Genomic DNA, 22,398 nt, shown 5'->3' on the forward strand with positions numbered 1-22,398 from the left:
TGGCAGAGTCTGGAGGATGCTGCGATGATTCACTGCAGCAGCTGCTCCCCAGCGAGCGCAGGGAGAGGCGGCTCCACGGGCTGAGGGGGAAGGCAGGGACACAGGGCTCTGCTCCCCTGCTTGGGAGGGAACTTTTGGGCAGCTGGGGGTGAGCTGGGGCCCAGGGCTGGACTGTCACTGCTCCATGACAGGAATGTTCCAGCAGAGCCATGACAAAGCTGGATTGGCAGTTTGGGGTGACACATCTGACATTGCTGTTTCTGGTTCCAGGGTCTCGTCCATTTTTTGTGCCTTGAGAAGAACCTGTCCTTTAATACCAATTAATCCCCTCCATGTCACCATTCTGCAGAGGAGCCCAAGTCCTGCATGAGGTGACATCTCTGGCTTGTGCCCAAGGAAAACAGTGCTGTGAGCAGAGTGGACACAGAGTCCCCTTGAGGCAGATCCACAGGTGTCCATCTGTCCAAGCTGGAGCCCCCCAAGGCCATGGCCCTCCAAGGGGCTACTCTGCTGTCCCACCACCTGCTCTCTGCTCCCTTTACCTTTCCCTGAAGCCCAGTTCCCTAAGGCCCATTGGAGAATTCCTGCCTTGATCTGCACCAACTGACTTGTCTGTTCTTGCTTGAGCTCTGAGAAATTCGCATCCATTTCACTAAAATCTCCTAACCACAGCCTTTTTTTTTTTTTTTTTTTTTTTACGTAAATGGACATTTTGTCTAATAATTGTGTTTTGAAGGCAAATTCATCCAGTTGCTCCAAAGGAGTTCCCACACCAGGACAGCCAGCATTGTTTGGGGTGTGTTTTGCAGCACAAGAAGGATATTTGTGTATTCCTCCCCCAACCTGAATTCCTGCACACATTTCCCAAGGCAAGAATTGTGATTGGGTTCACCCCAGAATCCGAGGAGCAACAGTAAAATAGGGACAAGTTTTCTGGGAGCAGGAAGCAATTGGAGATATTTGCTTTCATTCCAAGTGAAAGCCCCACACCTACAGCTTCCTGCCCCTGCACCACCCCTGAGCAAACATTATTTATAGCAGCAAGAGCAGTTATAGCTTTGCCCCTTCTTGACCTGGAAGTAATTGGTTAATTGAGTTAGACAACAAACCTCAACACACTCGCATGGTTTCCTTCCACCTTCTCCCAGGGAGCTGGAGAGTCAAACTCCTTCCACCCCAAGCTGGTTAAAAACATCAAACACCTCCGGGAGAACAATGTTTACTTCCCCACCAGGAAATTTGGCCCTGCTGAACCTTCTTCAGGGCCAACAGCTCCTCTAAAGCTGCTGCACTTGGGGGGTTGCTGCCTTCTGGAGCTGGAGCTGGAGCTGGGGTAGGTGGGGGCTCTTTGGGGAGGGTTTCCTGAGCTGTGCTGAGGCTGGCAAGCCGTGCAAAGCTTTGCTGCTGCTGCTGCTGGCAGCTGAGCTCACCAGGAAACTGAGATTTCGGTCTTTACAGGTTCAGTAATGTGCTGATTTGGTGGTTGGAGAGGTTTTCTGGGTTTGTGAACCTGAGGGCAGTGGGTGAGGATGAGCTGTGTTAAGCAGCTGTGTTTATTCCCTGCCTGAGCTCCTGGGCTGTGCTGATTTTTCTTGGAGACAGACTGCAATGAGCTGGTTTCTTTCCCAGTTTTCTGTGTCCCTATGTGGTGGCAGTGGCCTTGGAGGACAATGTCAGTGTGGGACAAACCTTGGGCTTCTGAATGCAAAGATGATGGTTTTGACAACAATTTACAGGCCTCTGCCTTCCAGTCTCCTTGTCCCTCATTTATGTGCTATTTGTGATATTTATCAGTCTCCACTGATGTGGGACATGGGACATTCTTGGGGGAAGAAGAGGCTCTTGCAATGTACAGCAAAGGGGTTTAAGCAAGTGAAGGAAACTCACCTGGGTGGGCTCCTTTTTGAGGTGCTGGGAGACTCCCACTTACAGGTGTGAATGAGCTCCAAAGCAGCTTCATAATCTGTCTGTCAGAGTTCTGTAAAACAAAACCAAACCCACAATAAATCATTTTAGCATCTACACCAGGACTAGATCTCCCAGAACAATTCCTCTGCACTACTGGGAATCTTAGCCCAGGCAGAACTAACTTAGGCTGGAGAAACTCCTGGTGTTGTTGGCTGGAGGCCATGGTCTGTGTGGAGTCCCAGTTGGAAAACCTTCTGTCAGGGCTGGAGGAGCTGAGTGGGAGATGTGGCCAAGTGAGATGGGTGAGCTGGAGCTCTCCACAGGAGACAGGGATGCTGCTGCAGCTGGAGGCCCCTGTGCTGATGGGGAGGAAGCTGGATGGTCTTGTCCAAGCACAGCTGTGCCAAGAGTTTCCCTCTGCAAGTGCAGGGGTTGCACAAGGAGCAAAGAGGACTTTTCCCAAGCAATTCTCCTTGACAGCTTTCAAACCTGCTCTGGCTTCTGGTGAAGAAGAAATCCCAGCTGGATTCTGCTTGTGCAGTGAAGGAGCACCAAGAGCCAGGTGCTGCCCTAGGATCTGGGAGCTCCTGGCCTCCAAACCCTCCCTGAAAAAAAACCCCTCAGTTTCATCACAAGGAGCCAAACACCTTCTCCTCCTTCCAAAAAATCAATGTGGAGGGATGATCAATGGTGTAAAAGCTGAGGCTCACGTGGGAATGCAGGCAGCACTCTGCAATCACAGCATTTTCCTCTGCAGCGATCCAGTCAAACTGCAGCAGCAGCTAAGAGGATTAGATATTTTTGATCATATTTGCAGCTGTGCTTGCTGCAACTGAGAGGAGAAATCGAAATGTCTCGCCTTGGGAAGTGACTGAGAGCCTGGAAAAGGAGTGCTCCCTCAGGACCCTGCAGCCAGGGTGTGCTCAGACCCTGCTGCTTCCCAGAGCCACGAGGAGCTGCTGTTCCTGCAGCTGGAATTGTGGCACTTGGCCCCCTCAAAGACCCAGGCTCCAGTGGAAACCTCCCTGTGAGCCAGCCTGGATGCAGGGCTCTGAGCTGCAATGGTGGCTCCAAAATCTCAGAAGGTTTTGGTTTCCCACGTGCCACAGCTTAAACAAGGAATGCTGTGGAAGCCCTGCCAGGTCCAGAGCCAGATGTGAGAGGGGAGATCTCTCCCTGGACATCACCAAGGATTTTGAGCACTGCAGTGTTAAGTAAGGAAAACTACTTCCACTGTACAGTTAAATTTCAGTGTCTAATTCTCACACATTCAGCACTGTTGGAGTCCAAATAAAAATACCTGATTGTTCCCTCCAAACCCATCCCTGCAGAGATGCTGGGGATGCACTGCCAGCACTGCAGTAGGAAGCTCCTCTGTTTTTCCTAAGGGACACTTCCAACAGGCCCATTAAGCCCCCAGGATGGGCTGAGGGGGAGTATGGAATCCATTCATCCCTTTTTTCATTCTTAAACAAAAATGTGGCAAAGGAAGAAGACATCACTCTGAGCCATGTGGTGGCTGGAAGAACTTGGCCCTGCTCACAGAAGCTGCCTGGGCTTTCCCTTCTCCATGGATGGAGGCTTGGATGATGCCCCTGTCCAGGAGAAGCAGGTTCCTCCCAAAGCCAAAATCCCAAATCTGAGTCCCAGGGGAGACACCCTGGAGGAGGGGAAAGTTTCACATCTCACTTCCAATTTGCCTGATGATTTTAGCACAGTGAACAGGGGAAAGAGCACCAGAGGTAACAAATTCAACCTTTTCCAAACACAGTCATGTGGTTGTCATCTGCCAAAAACATAAACCACAATCATAATCCTAAATTTGTCCTTTGAACGTACCTGTGCCTGCTCTGTAGTAGTTTCCTTCTAATCCCCAGGGATTAGTCCTGAAGTGCATTGAAACATCTGAGGTGAAGGGCTACAGTGGAAATTCCTTGCAGGCTGGTAATAATAACTGAAAGCTGCTCTGTGAAGCAAACCTGAGGCTGACTTGGTTTTTAATGGACATCTGTCTGTAGGGGGAAAAAATGCCATGGCAACTGGCTTTCTTGTTGGCACGGCAGCCTCAGCAAAGGGCTGGGGAGAGGATGGGTATGGGAGGGTCTGTGTGGCTGTGCTGGGAAACCTGGAGGTACAGCTCGGCCAGGCTGGGAGGCAAAGGTTGTTTATGCTCTGTGAGCACCAGATCTTGAGGGATTTAACAGCTAAATCTTGGCATAACGATTGCTTTGTGTGCTGCTGCTGCTGCTTAGCAGGAGCCAGGCTGAGTTCCCCCCTCCCCTTCCTAAAAATGTGAAATCTAAAGGCATAAAGCGCCTGGTTGGTGATTTCCTGGTGCTTTGCTGGGCAGGGTTGGTGTCTCCCTGTTGGCAGCTCTGTCCCAACAATTGCTGCAGAGGCATGGCTTTGTCAGATGGATCCTGGAGCTTTGCTGGGTGAGGAGGGAAATGCCCTTGTTGTGTCTAAGGGCTGTGGAGATTGAGAGCAAGGGTCATGCAAGTGTTGATTATGGGTGCACAAGCTCTGGCACTTCCATGCCACCCTCCAGAGCTCCGTGGACATCAGCATTTTCCTTCTTCTCCTGTTGGTTTCAGGAGAAGCAGCTGCATGCACGGCCCAGCAGGGACATCCTCATCCATGCCTGGCTGCACTGAGCTGCAGAGCTGAGAATTGGGAAGAAATGGCAATAAAACTGCAAGTGCAGATCAAAAACTGCATCTGATGGGGGCTGGTCTCTGCTCGGAGCTGAGCTGTGAATTTGGGAGCTGGAGGCAAGCGGAAGATCAGGGTAGGGGGAAAGGCAGAGGTGGCAGCAGCTGTCCCACGTGGTTGGTTTGGAATTTGAGGTTTGGTTTTGCTGTTGTACCAATTCTGGTCTGGCCAGGGGTGTGTCATCAGTCAGAACCGAGAGCAGCTTTGCTGACGAGCTACATCATATCTCTCCAGGAAGTGCCGCCTGTCACAGCACCTGATTTGTTCTCTTAATATCCTTCCAATTGTTCAGGGATCCCCGTGCTCACAGCACTGTCCACAAAGCTTTACCCTCCCCAGAGGAGGGGTGGGGAAAATGGCACTGAAGAGCTGAAGTCTTCAGGGAAGAGAAAACACGTGTGTGGAAAAGCTCAGTTCCCTGAGCTTCTCCAGCAGCTGATTTTGCTTAAAGCAACCCCCAGTGCCTGTGCTGCTGTCCCTGTGCACCCAGGGGTTTTTTGTCTTTGCTGGATGCTGTGGAGGATCACCCTGGGTAGCTCAGGGAAGGAGCACAAGACGAGCAGCAGGTTAGATCAAGGAAATGTTACATCACACGGCACTTCCTGCTAAGTGCTGCTATTATCAGCCTCATTCATCTCCACATGCAAATGCAGCCTGCACATGTAGTCACACATCTGGATGGAAATAGCAGTCCTGGAAAGGAGCAACTCTAACCTGGATCGTGGACAGGAGAGGCAAAAGGGAACGTGATTCTTCATTAGGAATTGTTTCCTTTCTTTCTTGACTGAATCCTGAATTTTTCTCCAGCTAAACCACCAGATTCACTGTTGGCTGTTCTTTGTCACAACGTCATTGGCATCCAAAATGTCAACTATAAATGGTGGAGAAAAAAAAAAAAAAAAAAAAAAAAAAAAAAAAAAAAAAAGCATCTTGAGGAAGAATTAAAGGGAATGCTGTGCCCTAACAGCAGTATAACCCCATCACACAGGGAATTTGGGGAGTTCACTGCAGACACAGGAAGAGCAGTGTCCCTGCAGAAGCTGGCTGCCACTGGAAACCACCCTGCAGCTTTTCTAATCATTTCAAATTGCTGAGCTATTTCAAATGATCACTTCTATATTTACTTTTAATCTGCCTTTTTTTTTTTTTTTTTTTTTTTATAAAGATGCTCCACAAAGAAAAATAGTGAGGGTATGACGAAAGCCAAACAAAGCTTAACAAAACAAAGCCTATATTGGAGAGGAAAACGAGTCAAACTGCAACTGCTCTTGAGTCATTACTGAGGATGTGAACACCACCCTGCTCATACCCTGCTCTCTGAGCCACCCTAAAATGCACTTTAGTGTGTTCATGTTATGTCTTAGAAACTGTCTCTGCCTGTGGAACTTGTTTCTGTGTTTTTTGACATTCTTGACTATCCAGAGCTCCATCTTTGCCCCACAGCCCATTCCAGCTGCTGCAGGTGCTTTAATGGTCCTTAACCTTCAGCCACAGGAACAGTCACTAACTGCTGTGAATATTCCAGGCTGGAAAAGCTGAAGTGGTGTCCTCTAAAAACCCCATGTTAAGTGACCTGGATGAGTTATCCTGGCTCTCTTATCAGACTTCCTTGTGCTTTTTATTAACAACTTCCTTTTCAAAGTTGCTCAAGGCTCAGGACTAACCAAAAGCTGTAGAACTTATAAACAGCACCCTAAAGAGGTTGGTTCACAGAATCATGGAATATCCTGAGTTGGAAGGGACCCGTAAGGATCATCCAGTCCAACTTCTGGCCCTGCACAGACCCTTCAACATCTTTGTAGCCTTTTTTGGCCACTCTTTAACTCTATATAATTTCTTGTATTTTTATATATTATTATATACTACTACTACAACTATTATTATTATTGTTATTATCACTACTACTGTATTGCTACATATTGTCTTATATTGGTAAAGTGCTTTTTCATGCCAATGGGTTTCACACAAATATATATAAAGGATTTTTCTCGGCTGCTTTTAGGGATTTATTTATCACATACAGTGAACCAGATTCCTGCTCTTACAGTAAATGCTCCCAAAATTGGCACCAGTGGTAACCTTTGGTTCTGCAGGTGCTGATGTCTCCCACAGAAACTCCTGGGCTCCAGAAATCCTCAGTGTCCTTCTCACTCAGTTCCGTGGCTGTGAAATAATGAAGCATCTCGTGAGCTCACTTAAAAGGATTTAAAAATTGTGATTTTCTTAAATCACCAGCTCTGTTTAGAGTATTTTCAACGGGAAAATTTTTCATGCTGAGCCCGTTTTGGGTAGGATCTGTCATCCAGCTCATAAAGTGTTAACCACAGGGTTACTTGGGCCTGTGAGGTAAAACAAAACAATGGGTTTAAAAGGTAAAATGTAAGGAAAATGCTAATTTAAGAAAGCTGTTCAATATTTGTTATCTTTTTACCATTGTGTGCTGCCGCCCACAACTCTTCCAACTGCATGGGAAAGCTGTTGCTTTAGGAGCAAGGTGTATAAATAATGCCTGCCTAAGAGCACTGCTCCTTTTTATTCCATTGGAATCCTGTGGGATTTCTAGAGCATTTCTATGAATAGATTAAACTCGGAGCATTTCGAGTAACCATGGCTATAAATCAATTTAGCTCTTAGTTTTCAAGTTGCATCTGCTCTTACTAATCCTGTATGTGCATTTTTTCTATTTTTGTGTATGGGTTTCGGCTTGGTGAAATTGCCACTCTGCACCAGGCAGGCTCCACACAGAGCCACTGCACCCTGGATTTCTGCAGGGAGCCTGGCGATGATGGTGGACAGGTAACACGGAGCGAGGGGAGAACTGGCATCCTGAGCTTAAATATTTCATCCATCAGCGCAACGCAAATTTACACGTCTTTACTACGAGGGGAAGCCCTGACTGCTCCGAAATCTGTAAGATGGAGGGGCACTGCAGGGGAAGCAGCCATCCTCCGGCCCCATCTTGCTTTCCCCCAGGAGCAGGGCTGTGTATGGCAGCGACGGCTCGGGATCTCTGCGGATCAGAGCGGCGGCCGCTCCGCAGCTCGCCAAGGCCTGGCGTCCTCCACCGGCCTTTCGCAGCCGGCCGGGACTCGGCCATTTTTCCTCCATTTCGTTGTCTCTCGACGCTTGGTTTCTTTTGAACGATGTGCTGCGGTCCGAGCCCGCCGCCCTCCCACTGCCGCTCGCTGGGGCCCGGGGAGGGGCGAGCGCGGCCGGGCCCCGCCAGGCCGCGGCCTGCGGGCCTGCAGCGCGGGGAGCGCTGCCCGCGGGAGCCGAGCGGAGCCGACCCGCCCGGTGTCACCGGCGGGCACGGAGGGGACTGAGAGGGCCAGGGGTACTCTGCCGACCCCGCCGGGGCCTCAGGGCCGGGCCGGGCGGGCGCTGCCGCCGTCCCGCGCCGCCGCCGCCTCACGTGTCCCCCCCCCTCCCTCCCCGCCCCTTCACCCGCCGCAGCACCGCCGCCGCGCCCTCCGACTTCCCGTAAAGAGTCCGCGCCGCCGCCCGCCCCGCGCCCGCCGCCGCCGCCCCTCCGCGCCCCGCCGGCCCCGCGAGGGTGCCCCGAGCCCGCGGGTGTGTCCGCCGCGCCCCCCGGGCCCTCCGCTGCCCTCGCCCCCCGGCGCGGCCCGGCCGCCGCCCGCCCCCCCCCGCGGATCCCTCCGCGCCGCGCTCCGCTCCCTCCGCCCCGCTCGCACTGTTTGGGAGCAACCGGCCGAGCCAGCGGCGCCCCGGCCCCGCCAGCGCAGCGCGGACCGGCCGAGCGCACCCAGCCCGGCGCGACCCCCGGCGCTCTCCCTCCCTCCTCCTCGCCATGTCCCTCAAGCAAGCGGCGGCGGCGGCGCAGCCCGCCGGCAACAACCGCAAGCCCCCCGGCGGCGGCGGCCCCGGCCTCCCGTCAGCCGCGGGGAGGCAGAACATGGGCAGGTGGGTGCGCAGTGCCGCGGGACCGGCCCCGGCTCCGGCTCCGACCCCGGGCCCGGCGCGGGCTCCGCTCGCCCGCCCCCGCCGCCCCCCTCCCCCCCGCCCTCGCCCCGCACCGGCCTGCATGGGCGGCGGCGGCCGGGGAAGGGGGGCCGCGGGGCCCGCAGCATGGCGGGGCCGGGGCGGGGGCCGCGATGGCGGCGGGCGCGGCGCTCGCGGCCCCGCCGGCGGGGGGTTCCGCAGTGCCGGGGCGAGGCCGGGCCGCGGCCGGTGCCCTTCAGGCGCGGGGAGGGCACGGCGCCGAGGCTCCATTTCGGCCCCCCGCGGGGCCCGGGGCGGGGGGCGCCGCTTCCCCCGGGCCGACGTGACCCGCCTGCTGAGGAGGGAGCGGGGGGAGCGGGGGGCGCGGGCCGCACGTGTCGGGGCCGGCGCGGGAAGGGCCCCGAGCGATGGCGGCGGGGCCGGGGGGCGGCCCGGGCGGGGAAGGGGGCGGCGATCCGGCCCCGCGATGGCGGCGCGGCGCCCTCGGCTCACCCGGGGGTGGTGGTGCTGCTGGGGGGGGGGGGAGGTGTAGGGGGGGGATTTTTATTGATTTGTTTTAATACCTAGAGGTCGTTATTATTTTTAATAATTTTTTTTTTTAATTTGAGCTGGAAAAAATTTTTTTCTTTTTTTTTTTTTTTTTCTTTTTTTTTTTTTTAAATAATGGAGATCGCAATAAAATTCTCGCGGGAAGGCGGGCCGCGCCGCGCCGCTGGATGGTGGCTCCGAGCGCGGCCTCGCTTTCCTCGCAGATTTTTGGGGCAGGAATCTTGCAGAGGCTGAGCCCTCTCCTCGCCTCTCCCCCGCCCCACGCTCGCTGCCTCTGGAAGACTGATCCCGCTCCTGCTCTCAGATCATTAGCTACGCAAATCCACTCGTATTTTTTTTTCCCCTTTTCTTTCTCTCAAATAATAAACTCGGTAGTGCTGTGAATTTTTCCGGGGCTCTGAGGCTCACAACAAACGATCGGAGCAGAACGGTAACTGTTCTGAAGGTCACAGTCACTCAGAGCAGTTTCATTTCGAGTTTTTATTAATCTTGCTCTTCAGCTGAACGTTTATTCGCACTCTGTTTTGTGCACTGGCAATAAAACAGAATTTACAGTGGCCCCATTGTTGGACATCACTGGAAATAGGGTTTTACTTTGTTCCCAGCCAGTGAAACTGGAAGCGGAAGAGCTTTGGAAGGGTTGAAAAGGACGAAATAAATAACAACAACAATACCTCAGCAGCTCAGAGCACCGATTTAATAGTTTTTACATATGGCATTAGGTGGGATATGTGATGTTTGCTGGGTTCTGTCCCTGCCAACAAACAGTGGCACTGTAGAGGTTAACGTGAAGGGCAACAAAACCTCCAGCTCATTTTTTGAAATTCGGCCTGATGGCAAGCACTTGCCCCCATGGATTTGGGCATGTGAGCTTCAAATTCTCTCCCAAGTTTTAAAATTAAAGCCATTGGATTTCTCCTACCAGTGTTGCCTTTTTGGTTCTATTGGGTAAATTCTACTTCAGAACTCCTTAGGGAGTTCTGGTGGGGCTGCTGAACAACTGCTGTGTTCCCTCAGAGGTGTTCATGCTCTTTCTCTCTTAATTTTTCAAGTTATTTCTGAATGGAGGGTGTGTAAAATCACAGTCCCAGGCCTGCTGGTGCCCCATGGAACACCTTCAGAGAACCTCTCCTAAAGCTCTCCTTGGTCTTTTGGGGAGTGCAAATTCCAGGGTGGTTCATGCTGTAAATCTGCCCATGTGAATGGCTGAGTGGCCTTTCTGTTCTGAAAAATGAAAATTTAGGTGACCTGCATCTTGGTATCAATTTGATGCACTATGTTCTTTAATAAAAACTTCACCATCTCCAGTTTATGCCAAGCTTTCTGCCCAGCAGCTCCTTTCCCTGCAGCACTAACATTCCCGTGCAGACAAAAAAAAATGTTACTTTTCATGGCTAAGTTGCTCTTAAAAGCTTAGTTAGGGCAGAGAACTCATTGATAATTAACTGTCCTGGGCTTAATTTTCTGCTGTGGGTTTGTTACTGGGAGAATTGGGCTGAGCACTTGTCCTTCTACCTCTGAGCACAAGGGAAGGGTCAGCTCTGCTCACTACCTTGGTCTCCATGGCTTCATACTGGTGCACATCTGTATTTCAGATTAGAAAAGGTAAAATCCTGTGTGGACAACCAGGAAGCTCCAGTGGTTTTTGCTGTACCATTAATTGCATTTAGACAAAGGGAAAAACCAGAAATGAAGGCATCCTTGAAGGTGTTTGAGATAAAAAAGGATTAATACCTTTATTATGCAGAGGCCCCAAGTGCAGTGCTGTGTTTGTTTAATGTGCACCATGGCAGATGGGCTTGGGCTGCAGGGGAGATGCCAAAGCACAGCGAGCTGTAATTAGGGAAAATGTAGACTTGGTTCACAGACTTGCTCCCTGTACTATCAGAACATTACCTAACATTACTTTCTGTGTTTTGAGTGGAGTTTTGCTGTTATGCAAGTACAGGAGGGTCAGCTGTCCTCTGGCTGCAAGTTGCATCTATCCCAGCCTTTCTCCATCTCTTCACCCTTTTTTTGTTGTTAATTTTCCCCCATTGTTATTTTATCTGAAGGCAAGACAGAGTCGGGGTTTGGATGTTTCTTGTCTTGTTACAATTGTGGCAGAAGGGTTCTTTCATTTTGGCAACTTGCTTGCCTAACTGAGCTTGGGGGTCCTGTAAGAATACACTGAGTTACTGTCCCTTAAAAGTGGCTTTTTCCCATCAAGAAGCTAAAACTGAAACCACCCCCATGGTTTAGTCTCAAAAGCAAACAACACAAACTCCTTGCTTCCTTTTATTTTCTTTCTTGCTTGACATCTCCTTCTTGAGAGCCTTACTGAAGGCCTAAGGATGGTGACCATCCTGTTCAGATGGAAGGAAAGGGGAACGTTGAGTGCCAAGGTGCTGGAATTTAAGGGCAGTGACTGTTCTGGAGGTCTGATCACACGTGCCACTCAGAGATTTTTCTAGTTGGCTCTGACATCTTTGTGTGGGTTTTAGTGCAACTGTGCTAAACTGCTGAGCAGAATTTCTGCTTAACCTGCAGGCCTCTTTCCTTATCGCTGCAAATCCACTTCAGGGTGGTGTTATATCCCTGGTTTTGAGTAACTTTTAATTTAACAACTGATTCATGGCAATGTCTGTGAAGGTTCTTCAATGACTAAGCCCATCAGCAGGTTCCAGGTGTGCACTGGGCCAGACTTGAGTCAGGTTGTTACATACCCAGATGCTGTAGAAGGTGTCACCCTGTGTGGAGACAGGAATTGATGTCATTGATGTCCATATTGGGGGAAAAAACGATAGAAAATAAAACTGCAGGACTTCTTGCATAATCTTCATTTGACATCTTCGATTCATTTGACTTTATAGAGCCAAGCACTGCACTGAAATAAAACCTTGCACTTCGGATTTCTCCCTTAGACGAAAAGCTTTGCCAACTCCCTGCACTAAAGTTCTTTAGAGTACCCTGTAAATTTGTTCTCCAAGCTGCAACAATGTCAGTCAGTGCTCCAGAGACATCCATTCACACTCTTTAAATTCGAGTCTTTGTAGCTGCCTTTCTGCTCCAGACATTAATTGCAGGGTGGCTGCATTTATTTTCTTAGTTTCAAAGTGAAGATGCTGCTGGAGAGAAAACTGGAGACTTTCTTTCCCATCCAGGAACAATTTTGTTTCCCTTGCATTAACTGGGAAAATACAAATGTGTGACCTTGTTTTGCTTATACAAAAGCTCTTCTTGGCATGTAAACATTAAGGAGGGAGGTGAGGGATGCTGAGGAAATGCTCATAAAAATAGAAAAAAATGTGCAAGTTGCTGCTAGGAAAAAACATTTATAGTGCAGCTTTTGGGCCTTGTTGGGGACTTTGCCTCTTGGGGTGTGAGTGCTGAACCCAAGGAGTTTGCACTGAGTGTAATCACTCAGTTGTTACTTTGTCCTGAGTTCGTGACTTTGCTACCTCAAAGCAAAGAGTTTCCAGCTTGGATTTGCCGGGCTGTCCTGCCTTCACCCAGGTTTACCTTTCACCACGTATCTGCAATGCAAAATGGATTTTTTAAATTTTGCCATATTTACCCTAATGAAAATGGGGTTTTAGGTAGCAGTGCCAAATTGCTTCTGAGCCTTCCTAGATCCCCCCCACTTCCATTTTGTGTTACACTCCTGTTCCAGGTTATGTTGAACATCTGGCAAAAACCCATCTACCTTTTGCTTTGTAAAGGTCCTGAGTTGGTTTTTTTTCATATGTTGCATCAAAGATGATCCAAATGATAGCTCGAACTTGAGTCTTCACCTATTGGAATAGGAAACTCAAGTTGATTGCCCTGGTTTTAGCAGAAGATACAGTTTTGGCTAAATTGTTGCACCAGTAAGATTGGTAATTATATATCTTTTTTCATGTTGGTGAATGTGTTTTGTTTGGTTTCTTTCCAGTGGTTTGTGATTAACAGTTGTAGCTGGAAAGCAAGAGGTCAGATCTGTAAAGAAACCTGATAGATCAGAGAACTTCTGCTTTAATTCTTAGCTGATGTAGAGCTTGGGACTTCTTGCTGATGCGGATGTGCACAATCAGTTTGTTTCTTGGAGAAATGTGGGCAGGAAGAGTAAATTTGGAAACGTGGTAAGAGATGGAAAATCTGGAACACTTGGGTTGATGCTTGGAGGGAATACTCCAAACTTTGTGCCCAGTGTAGCAACCCAGTTATTTCAGGTCTAAGAATACTTTGTCGCTAAAAATGGGAGTGGTTTCCATTGCAAAGACACGAAACTCTTTCACTTTTGATCTATAGCTGATGAGGAAGGAGGATCTTCTAAAATCTGTGAGAGCAGCAGACGGAACTGGTAAAACTGTTTGACTTTGGCCAAGTTGTGTGAGTGACCATGCTCATGTTCAGTTTTTGGTTGTAGTAGAAGGTCAAATCAAACTGGGCTGCGCCTCCTATGTGGGGGTTCCACATCTGGTGAAATGACTTTCAGAAAGAGAAAGGTCTGAATATTATGCAAAAATGCTATTCCAGGTTCACAAGGCTTCAATTCTCTTGGAGGCCATTTAACAAATTTGGTAAATGGTGAGATTTGCTCCGGAGCAAGCCTGATATTGTGAAGCTGCCCTGTGGAAAGTTAAGGCTGATGGGTAGTTAAAGAAAGGTTATTTGCATTAGAGGCTTTTTTGGTGAGATTAGCACTCTGCAGTAGCCTGAAAATGCCTGCTGGGCACCCCAAATCTGCAGTTCTGCCATCAGCCAATGCCCCCAGCGTGTGTGGTGCTCTGAGACCACAGTTCTGTTGCAGAAGCTTGTTGGAAATGAGTCAGGTGATAGTTTAGTGGCTTTTCATTTTTTCCTCATTAAGGCCTTTCATGGCTCTCCGATGGCTTTGCTTATTTCGGCAGAATTTATTGAAGGGTTATTTACGTTCACTGAGAGAAGTTCCTTTGATTTTTTTGACTACCCTGTGAGCTCTCTTTTATAAAGGCCTGTTATTTGGGGTGGAGAGGGGGGTAAGTTGTATTCAGACCCACCTTGGTGTTTTTAAAAGCCTTTGAATGCAGTTAGTATCTAATGAAGGTGTTCAGGAGCTCTGAGCAACCTGGTCTAGGGGAAGGTGTCCCTTCCCATGGGATGAGGATGGATCTTTAAGGTCCTTTCCAACCTCAGCCATGCCATGATTCTGGGACATCCAGGTGGATTTAGATTTCAGTGTTGTTTAGGTAATACCAGGCGTGATTCTTCAGGTGTCTTTATTGAAATGGTTGTGTGTCAGTAAGGTGAGTCTATTTAAAAAATTGAGGGTTTTTTTAATAGAACAGGAGATTTATTTTTGCCTCACATTACAGTGAGCGCTCCTGAAGTCATAACACAAATCTAAATCACTATGAGGAGTATTTGAAACTAGGACTTCTTGGTACAAGGGAGGAGCTTAGAATTAAGACACACCAGTGGAATTGAAGAATTGGAGCTGTTGGGGACTTTTTTAGCTGCAGAGATGCTTTGGGACTCGGGTGCCTGAGGTGGAGGGCTCAAAATGACCCTTCTCAGTGTGCAGGGTGTTCTGAGCATCCCTGTAGCATTACAGTGCTACACAGTGACAAATTGGCATTAGGAGGAGCTGGTGTTTTTGGGGCAGTGGACAAGAATTACTGGGTTTGCAGGGCTGTGAGTGCAGTTAGCAATAAGCTCTGTAGGTAGAGCCTCACAGTCAGGGCTCCCCTGTGGGCTGTGGCAGGGTGAATCTTTTGAGTGGCCCAAATCTGACACAGTGACAACATTTGGAACCTCCTGGCTCAAGGAAAAGACCCTCTGCTGTGTAGGGCTTGAGCCTGACCTGGGTCCTGCTTTTGTGTGCCATAAAGTTTTGGAATTTGCTTTAGTTGCAAGATTGTTCTTTTATTCTTACTCTGATTTTATAAGCTTAGTATTTTCTTCATTTTGTCCTTTAATTTATCAGAGATAACCCTCTGCCTGCTGATGGCTTTTTGGTAGATCAGCAGGTTGGAGATAAACCCAGTGGGTCCTTGTCAGGCTCTGCTCTCTGGGAATGCTGGTTTTCCCAACCCCATTGTCAACTCTGAATTAAGATAGGTTTGGAATTCTTGCTTGGTAAGAAATCCAGCATTTAATCACATCCCATATTTAATCACATCCCATATTGTGTTTAATTGCAGAGGCCGCAGCAGTGGCAAAGGACCACCTCAGCCTACGGTAAGTTTGTGGTTTCTCCTCTTTGAGCAGGAGGAAACAACGTGTAAGAATGGCAGATACTGGAATATTCTCTCCATTTTTTCCCTTGGGATACCATAGTGGGTGGATACTTTAGAGTGAGATACAATTTTCTAAAGAGTAGCATCTCACATTCATTTAAGTCTCCTGGGAGAAGGAAGAGGGAAAGGTTCACTTAAACTTTTGACTGCACTAATACAAATATTCTGCATTTTCTTGCAATTACAGGTGTAAATATAAATAATATTTAACTTAAGGCAGTGCTTCGTGAATTAGTTCATATCTGAAAATTATGACATTGGCTTCACCCTTAAACAGATGACAGTTAAAGCAGCATTTAATGAAATAAAAATAACTACTTTGTTTAGCTTTCCTATAAAATTGCTGAACCATTATTCTCAGTAGCTCCAATGTGCAGCTTCAGTTGTTCTCAAGGCTGTGTGTTGTTGGAGTATAGATGTGGCTTGACTTGCAGAACATCATTTTATCAGAGCTAAATACGTGGATCTCGATTGAGAGAGTGAATCTTTGAACTTCACTAATCAAATATTTGCCAATTTGTTGCTGGCCTGGTTTTCAAAGATGCCTATTTTTGGGGAATGGAGCAGAAGCAGGAAATGTTTAAAAGGGCTGCAGTTTGCTTACATAAATGTTTATTGACAATACCAAGACACTTGAGGAAAACTAAAGCAGCTTTGAGTAAAACTGGTGGAAAAGGTCATAGGCAAACACTAAACATCCCTAAATACTGGTCTCTGTGTTCTGAGTAGTGATTGCTGAGCACAGGGGTGTCCCTAAACTTGTCTGTTCAGCCCAGGAAAGTGGCTGACAGTTAAAAACACATTTTCAGTTGAAAATCTCAGAATGTGGTGAGGTCTCATGAGCTGTTGTAGCATCTCTTATGAAGAGATACCAGGTATTACAACAAAACACCTGCACTGAGGTGAATGTGTCCTCCAGCAGCCTGGGGCCACCTGCCCAGCTCTCCCAGTCAGGATTGCAGATCCTGGTGCTGCACTGAGTTACTTTGGACTAAATTAATGACAGGGCTTGTGGCAATTTAGCACTCCACAATTTGATGGCTTTAGCTCCTGTTAATGTGTGTAATCAGAGCTGGGAGATGAAAGGATGAGGTTGAGCAGGCCTGAAAACACCTTTTTGCTTCTGCAGCACTGCAAGTGCCTTATTCTCTTGATGGCTCTTAAAACCAGCAGGGCTTTTTTTTTGTTTAAAAACAAAGCCCTGCCGACATTCCTCAAATCTGTCCATATCAACTGCACCCAGCCAGCCAGAGAATTTCCTAAATGGGTTGACATTAGGGGCTCTCCTGGGATTTTTAGCTTCTTTGGGAGGGTGTTAGATCTTTAACTGGTCAGAGAAAAGTCAGGGGCCCTCTGAAAATCTCTCCTGGCATGTTTAATATTAATATTTCATAATAAACATTCCATGTATCTTGCCTGAGTAAGATTTTTACCCAGTGTTTCTGAGAATGTCTGTGTACTGATGAAAGCCTGGGTTGGGTGCTCTGGCTTTTGGAATTTCAATATTCATGTTGGCTTTCTTATTTTTCAGATTTCTTTTGATGGCATCTATGCAAACATGAGAATGGTTCACATACTCACATCAGTTGTTGTAAGTCTTCATATTTGGAAGAATGGTTCTTATAGTGACAAGGAATTGTTAACTAATCCGCTAATTGTAATATAAAGGAGGGAATATTAAGCTTTAAACTTTTTTTTTTTTTTTTTTTTTTTTTGCCAAGGTTGTGCTTTAAAGGCTCACAGAAATTTTAATTCACAGAGGTACAGCAGATTTCTTAGGTGCACTGGTTGTATTTTGAATTTCCTGTCTTTAGAGAGGTTCTGGATAAATAAAATGAATCCACGTGCAGGGATTAGAAACCTTTCTCCCAAGATTTTTAGGGAAGCCCTGACATGGCAAAATGAAGTAAGGCAGACTGCCCCACATCTGCTTGAGGCCAGGATAAGCTTTTGTCCTTATTTGTACCCACACAGGCACAGATTTGGGGTTTGCACAAAACCTTCTTTGTGTGTTTTAACTGGTCAAGAGTCTTGTGAGAACCAAATATTCTCCAGTGAATATCTGAAATCCCTTCAGAACTGCCCATACACACCCAGCTATTTGAATTTGCAGAGCATGGCAATGTATTTATAAATGGGCAGATGCTGAATAAGGAGAATTGGCTAAAAATTGAGGTGTATTTTTACACTTTGGACCTATGTAAAACCACATGTTTAAAAAAAAGCACTGTAATGTCATTTGTCATATTGGTAGAAAGTTATATTTTCATTTTTCTTGCATTCTAGGGATCCAAATGTGAAGTACAGGTGAAAAATGGTGGTATATATGAAGGAGTTTTTAAAACCTACAGTCCTAAGGTAATTTTTTACATTTTGACTCTTTTCCTGTTTTGAAAATTCCTAATACCGAACAACCAACATTTGATTAAAAATTGAATATTTACTGTGAATTATTTTAACCGTTCATGCCTAGATTTACACAAGCAGATTGTAGATAACCTAATTTGGTTTTTTTTTTTGCAAATATATGAAATTTCTGAGGGAATGACCGTGCAGTGAAGCAGTGCCTTGTGTTTGTATTTCCCACAGTGTGATTTAGTGGTTGATGCTGCTCATCGGAAAACTGCAGAATCCAGTTTGGGGCCAAAGCGGGAGGACATCCTAGAGAGTATCTTGTTCAAGTCTTCAGACTTTGTTATGGTGCATTTTAAGGATATGGATACCAATTATGCCAGAAGAGGTATATTTGTTTTAAATATTTTTTTTTTAACGTTTTAAGGTTATCATTTGAGGTTTTTCGAAGTAGATGCTGTAGGATCCAAATGCTGAAGTTCGTATTTGGATTCGTAGTTCTTAAAGAGTGCAAAACTTCAGCACCTTGGGAAATAAGAAATTTATAAATTTTTTAGAAAAAAATAATTTTGAGTAGCTGGTTTGGTGTCTGAAAAGCAAAGCCCTTAGTGGTTTTACAGAATATTTTATAGATTCTATGGGAGGCAGACACATTTTTTGTAAATGTCTTTCTAAATTTCTCTGTTAAGTGTTACACAAGAATCACTGAATACAGAAACACTTTGGAAAAAAATTATTTCTCAGGGTTGAGATATATAGAGTCTATACTGAGGTAAATTCTGTGTATAAACTTGCATTCATAGAAATATTCTATAAATACTCCTGTAAACAAAGCTAAAACTTCTTTTTAAATCCTCTATTTGTCTTTTAATTCCTCCTTTAATTCTTGCAGACCTGTAGATAAAGCTCTTCAAAATACAGAGAAGTGACAGACAAGTCTTAAAATCTTTAAGACATTGAAATGTTCAAATTAAACAATTTTGCAGGCAGTCTCTTCCTACTTTTAATGTCTGACCTCCAAGCCCCTGATTATTTTTCTGGAACCTAAGAGCTCACGAGTCAGTTCTATTCCTTTGCAGATTTCTCTGGTTTTGGGCAGCAAATCTCCAGAGTCTTTATGCTTAATGTTGCTGATTTGCTGGGATAAGGAATAAAAGGAAATACACAGGTTTTTATGGCACGGGGTGAAATTATCTCTGTGTACATTTACAGGTTGATTAAGAACTGTCACAGGAGCTCAGTGGTTATTGGAACACAGGTTTTATTCCCATTAGCAGGGACTTAGAGATGTGTAGGGACCTGAGGGCATTTAATGAGAATTTCTCTCTTCACCTTGTCTTTGTACCTGTGGATGTTCTTGCCTGATTTAAAGCTGCAGAAGGAGAGGTTTGTTGTTTCAAGGAATTTTTGCTTTTCCCAGATGATGATGCATAATGTCAGAGCAAATGCAGCATTGAAATGCAGATAAGTTCCAGGTTCTGGATGGGACTTGGAATTTAAATTACATGAGAGCTGTTTTATAATGGCTTTGGTATGAACATCACTTTAATGTAAATGCAAACTGGGCTCTCCCTCACCCAAGCCTTTATAGATTTTGAGCTGACTGAATGAGGAATATACTACTGCTTCTAGGAATAACTGCTCAATGGACATTTTCTAGAGGAAAATGACTGTTTCAGGTTGAACAGTCCCTCAGTTCACTTTATTAGGTGGAATGACTAAGTCTAAATCTCTTAAATACTGGAGAGCTGAAATAAAGCTATAAAGACTTGGAGCAAGATAAACTGGAAGGCTGCAGGACTTGATAACTCAGAGTGGGTGAATTAATCTGCTTCCATTTTGTCTCAAAAATACATTATCTGGAAATGACACTTGAAAGTGTAACTCAGTCTCTGATCACACCTTCAAATTAGAGCAATGAGGGACTTTCTGCTTCCTGGGAAATTAAATAAGCAAGGATTCAAAAGGCTGGAAGTTTATGAATGTGCATGGAGGAACTGCTGGCCTTTTGTTCTTGTAAATAAACCCAAATCTTCGTGGTACTGGATGATTTAGAGTGAAAACTGGGTCTGAACTCCTGCCTCAGGACTTGGTGTTCCTTGTTCAGGGAATTGTCCCTCCTTGGTGCTCTGCTTACACTTACCTCGGAACAGAGACTTTCAAATTGTCTAACCCTCCATGGTTTTTGGCTTTCAGAGATAAGTGAGGAGAATTTGGCAATACTTGGTTGGAAAGGCTTTAAAATCATAGTTAAATAAAAGGGTTTTTCATGAGCTCTCCATTGGAAGCCTTACCTGGCAATAGGAATGTTGTGGCCTGGTGATCCTTGTGGGTCCCTTCCAACTCAGAATATTCTGTGATTGTCTCTGTGTAGTTTCTTGACCTGTTAGAAGCTTCTAGACTTTTATGGAGCTCTTGAACTAAAAAAAAAAAAAAAAAAAAAAAAAAAAAAATTCTGCAGAAGAAATTTCTGCTTTGAATGTTTGAATGCATCCTGGTCTCCCAGTTCAGTATAAGTATCTATGGATTTTATTCTGGCATTTGGTCCCTGCTGGGCTGGAGGGATGTGGGCTCCTGGCTGTGGGTCTGGATCTTCTGGTCCATCCTCCGGTTTGAGTAGCAGACATGTTCTCTGCATTATGAAAAAAGAGACTGGAAGAGGAATGGGAAAGAGCAGCAAGTGGGGAGAAAGGGAATGGGATGGAAGGGAAGGAAGAAGAAGGAAAAAGGAGTTGTGTGTGAAAAGCCTCTGGCAGAGCCTGCAGGCAGCTCCCAGTGCTATCACAGCCCTGCAGCTTTGGGGCAGGGAGCTGATAACCCACCCAGAGAGTTCAGGGGAGGGAACACCAGTGCAGGCCTGGGGGGTGGAACTGGGAGCAGCACACGTGGGTTTGTGCCAAGCATGACGCTGCACCTTCAGAGGCACCCATGGAGAAAGGCTGGGCTCTGCCCAGATTGCAGAAATTGGGAGGGTTGGGAGACAAATGGGTAGGTCTGTGCAGAGAGGGGTGTTGTGGCTGTTAATGTTCAAAAAAATCAATATGTCCCTGCTTCCTGGGCCCTAATTTGCAGCTCTGTCAGTCTGCACAGACCCTGCAGCTCCTGGAGGTGCTTGTTTGGCATCCAGAGAAATGGGAGGGAGCCACCTGAGGGTCTTTCTCTGCAGAATTGAGGTTTGCTGCAGTACAGGCAGGCTGATGAATGAAACATACCCTGGAAAACTCAGGTGATGCCATATTATACCCATCCTCCCCCTTTCAGACTGTTCTGTCTGCTTTTAAAGAGGGTCTGACACTGATTTCTCTATGTGCAGTGGAAATCAGCTGCTAAAAAGCCACTCTCAGTGCAGGCTGAAATCCTTGGCTGCGCATTAATATTATCACATCTTTCTGCTTCACCTTTGAGTGCTGAGATCTTGCTGCTGCTGGGTGATTTGGGCTCCTGATTGATGCAGGAGGTTCTGTTTCTCCTGCTTCTACACAAGAAGTGTTTCCTGGAGCCCTGAACACTGATCAGTCCACAGAGCTGGTTTGCATGGGATTCAAATTTCAGTGAGGCTTTGGAGTTGTCTTCTTGGCTTCTCTTTAAAGACAAGACAATTCAAACATCATAACTCACTGGTAAAGTAAAAGACTTCTGCAATGTTTTTATTGGTTTTTTGGCACGCTGAGGAAAATACTACAAATCCAATGAAAAGAAAGGCAGAAGAGAATTGGCTATTTAAGTTTTTCCTTGAATTAGCTCTGAAAGTGGCATCCTTCCAGAGAAAGTGTTGCAAGGGGAATAGCAGAAGGCATCTTATGAACAAAGGAAGGAAATGTTGGCTCTGCAGAGCCGGTGGTAACTGGTTTTAATGTTTCAAATCAGTAGGAAGCAGTTACAAAACAAATCAGAGTTTACTGTTGAAAACTTTAAGGTGAAGCCTCAGTTTACTTTGACTTGATCAAAGCTTCAGTCAGTGGCATCAGCACCTTTGGCACGTAACACTGATTGGTTTAATGGCATTTCAGCTGCAGACTGGCACTTAATTGCACATTTGTGCTCTTCACCAAAATCTGTTTGTGCAAACAAGCATGTTAGACATTGAAATTAATTAAACCCGAGCTCTTAATTGCTCTGTTCTGGCACTTTTTTCTTTAACTCATTTAGTAGCACACACTTGAAGAATTTGCCCCAGCTGAGTTTTTCACAGAATGTGTCTTTTTAATTTGTCTTAATATGAATTTCCATTGCACAGAGTTCTACTTGGAATTCTTTTCCATTCATGAAAAATGATTTCATCATTTTTTACCAGGCTTGAAAACGAGGTCTTTGACACCCAACTCCTCTGCTTAGGAAATGTCACATTAAGCAGGTACAGAGGCAGTGGGGGCTAATTGAGTGTTACAGCCTCAACCCCTTGTTTTACCAGGTTCCATTTGATCCTTAACTGTGGTTTTACCGTGTGGAGAAGTCATTGATTAAAAATTTGGCCTTGTCAAGGTGTCATGTGAATTGCTTGTTCAACAGCTCAGAGATAAGAGGCACCAGATAAGGGGGAAGCTGAGCCTGTGCAGTGTCTTGTCAGATATTGCTCTGCTACTCAGCACTTGTAGCAGCAGCTCATGCTTTTATTGATCATCTTAGGAGCACCATTTTTGTTTTGGAAACTGTTATTTTTAGAGGTTTTTTACATTCA

The 22,398-nt window shown here is 46.4% G+C and overlaps 1 protein-coding gene and 1 long non-coding RNA gene across 16 annotated transcripts in view; one reads left to right on the forward strand and one right to left on the reverse strand.

Moving 5' to 3' along the window:
* Nucleotides 1-8,296: 8,296 nt before the first annotated feature.
* Nucleotides 8,297-22,398, forward strand: part of ATXN2 (ataxin 2) — a 49,952-nt gene continuing 35,850 nt past the window's right edge. For 14 of the 15 annotated variants that reach the window (XM_066331618.1, XM_066331619.1, XM_066331624.1 and 11 more), the window contains exons 1-5: nt 8,297-8,541; nt 15,273-15,309; nt 16,900-16,959; nt 17,655-17,726; nt 17,958-18,108. In XM_066331618.1, the coding sequence (XP_066187715.1) occupies nt 8,429-8,541; nt 15,273-15,309; nt 16,900-16,959; nt 17,655-17,726; nt 17,958-18,108 (433 nt within the window). In that variant the 5' untranslated portion in view covers nt 8,297-8,428. Of the gene's footprint in view, nt 8,542-15,272; nt 15,310-16,899; nt 16,960-17,654; nt 17,727-17,957; nt 18,109-22,398 lie in introns of those variants that run through there. The other variant, XM_066331632.1, reaches the window with a different exon arrangement.
* Nucleotides 11,394-13,409, reverse strand: LOC136369032 (uncharacterized). Its single transcript, XR_010744941.1, has 2 exons — nt 12,815-13,409; nt 11,394-11,858 (listed from the first exon to the last, which is right to left on the reverse strand). It is a non-coding gene; the product is annotated as an uncharacterized lncRNA (long non-coding RNA).

This window comes from Sylvia atricapilla, chromosome 17 (genome assembly GCF_009819655.1).
Source record: "Sylvia atricapilla isolate bSylAtr1 chromosome 17, bSylAtr1.pri, whole genome shotgun sequence".
Lineage (NCBI taxonomy): Eukaryota > Metazoa > Chordata > Aves > Passeriformes > Sylviidae > Sylvia > Sylvia atricapilla.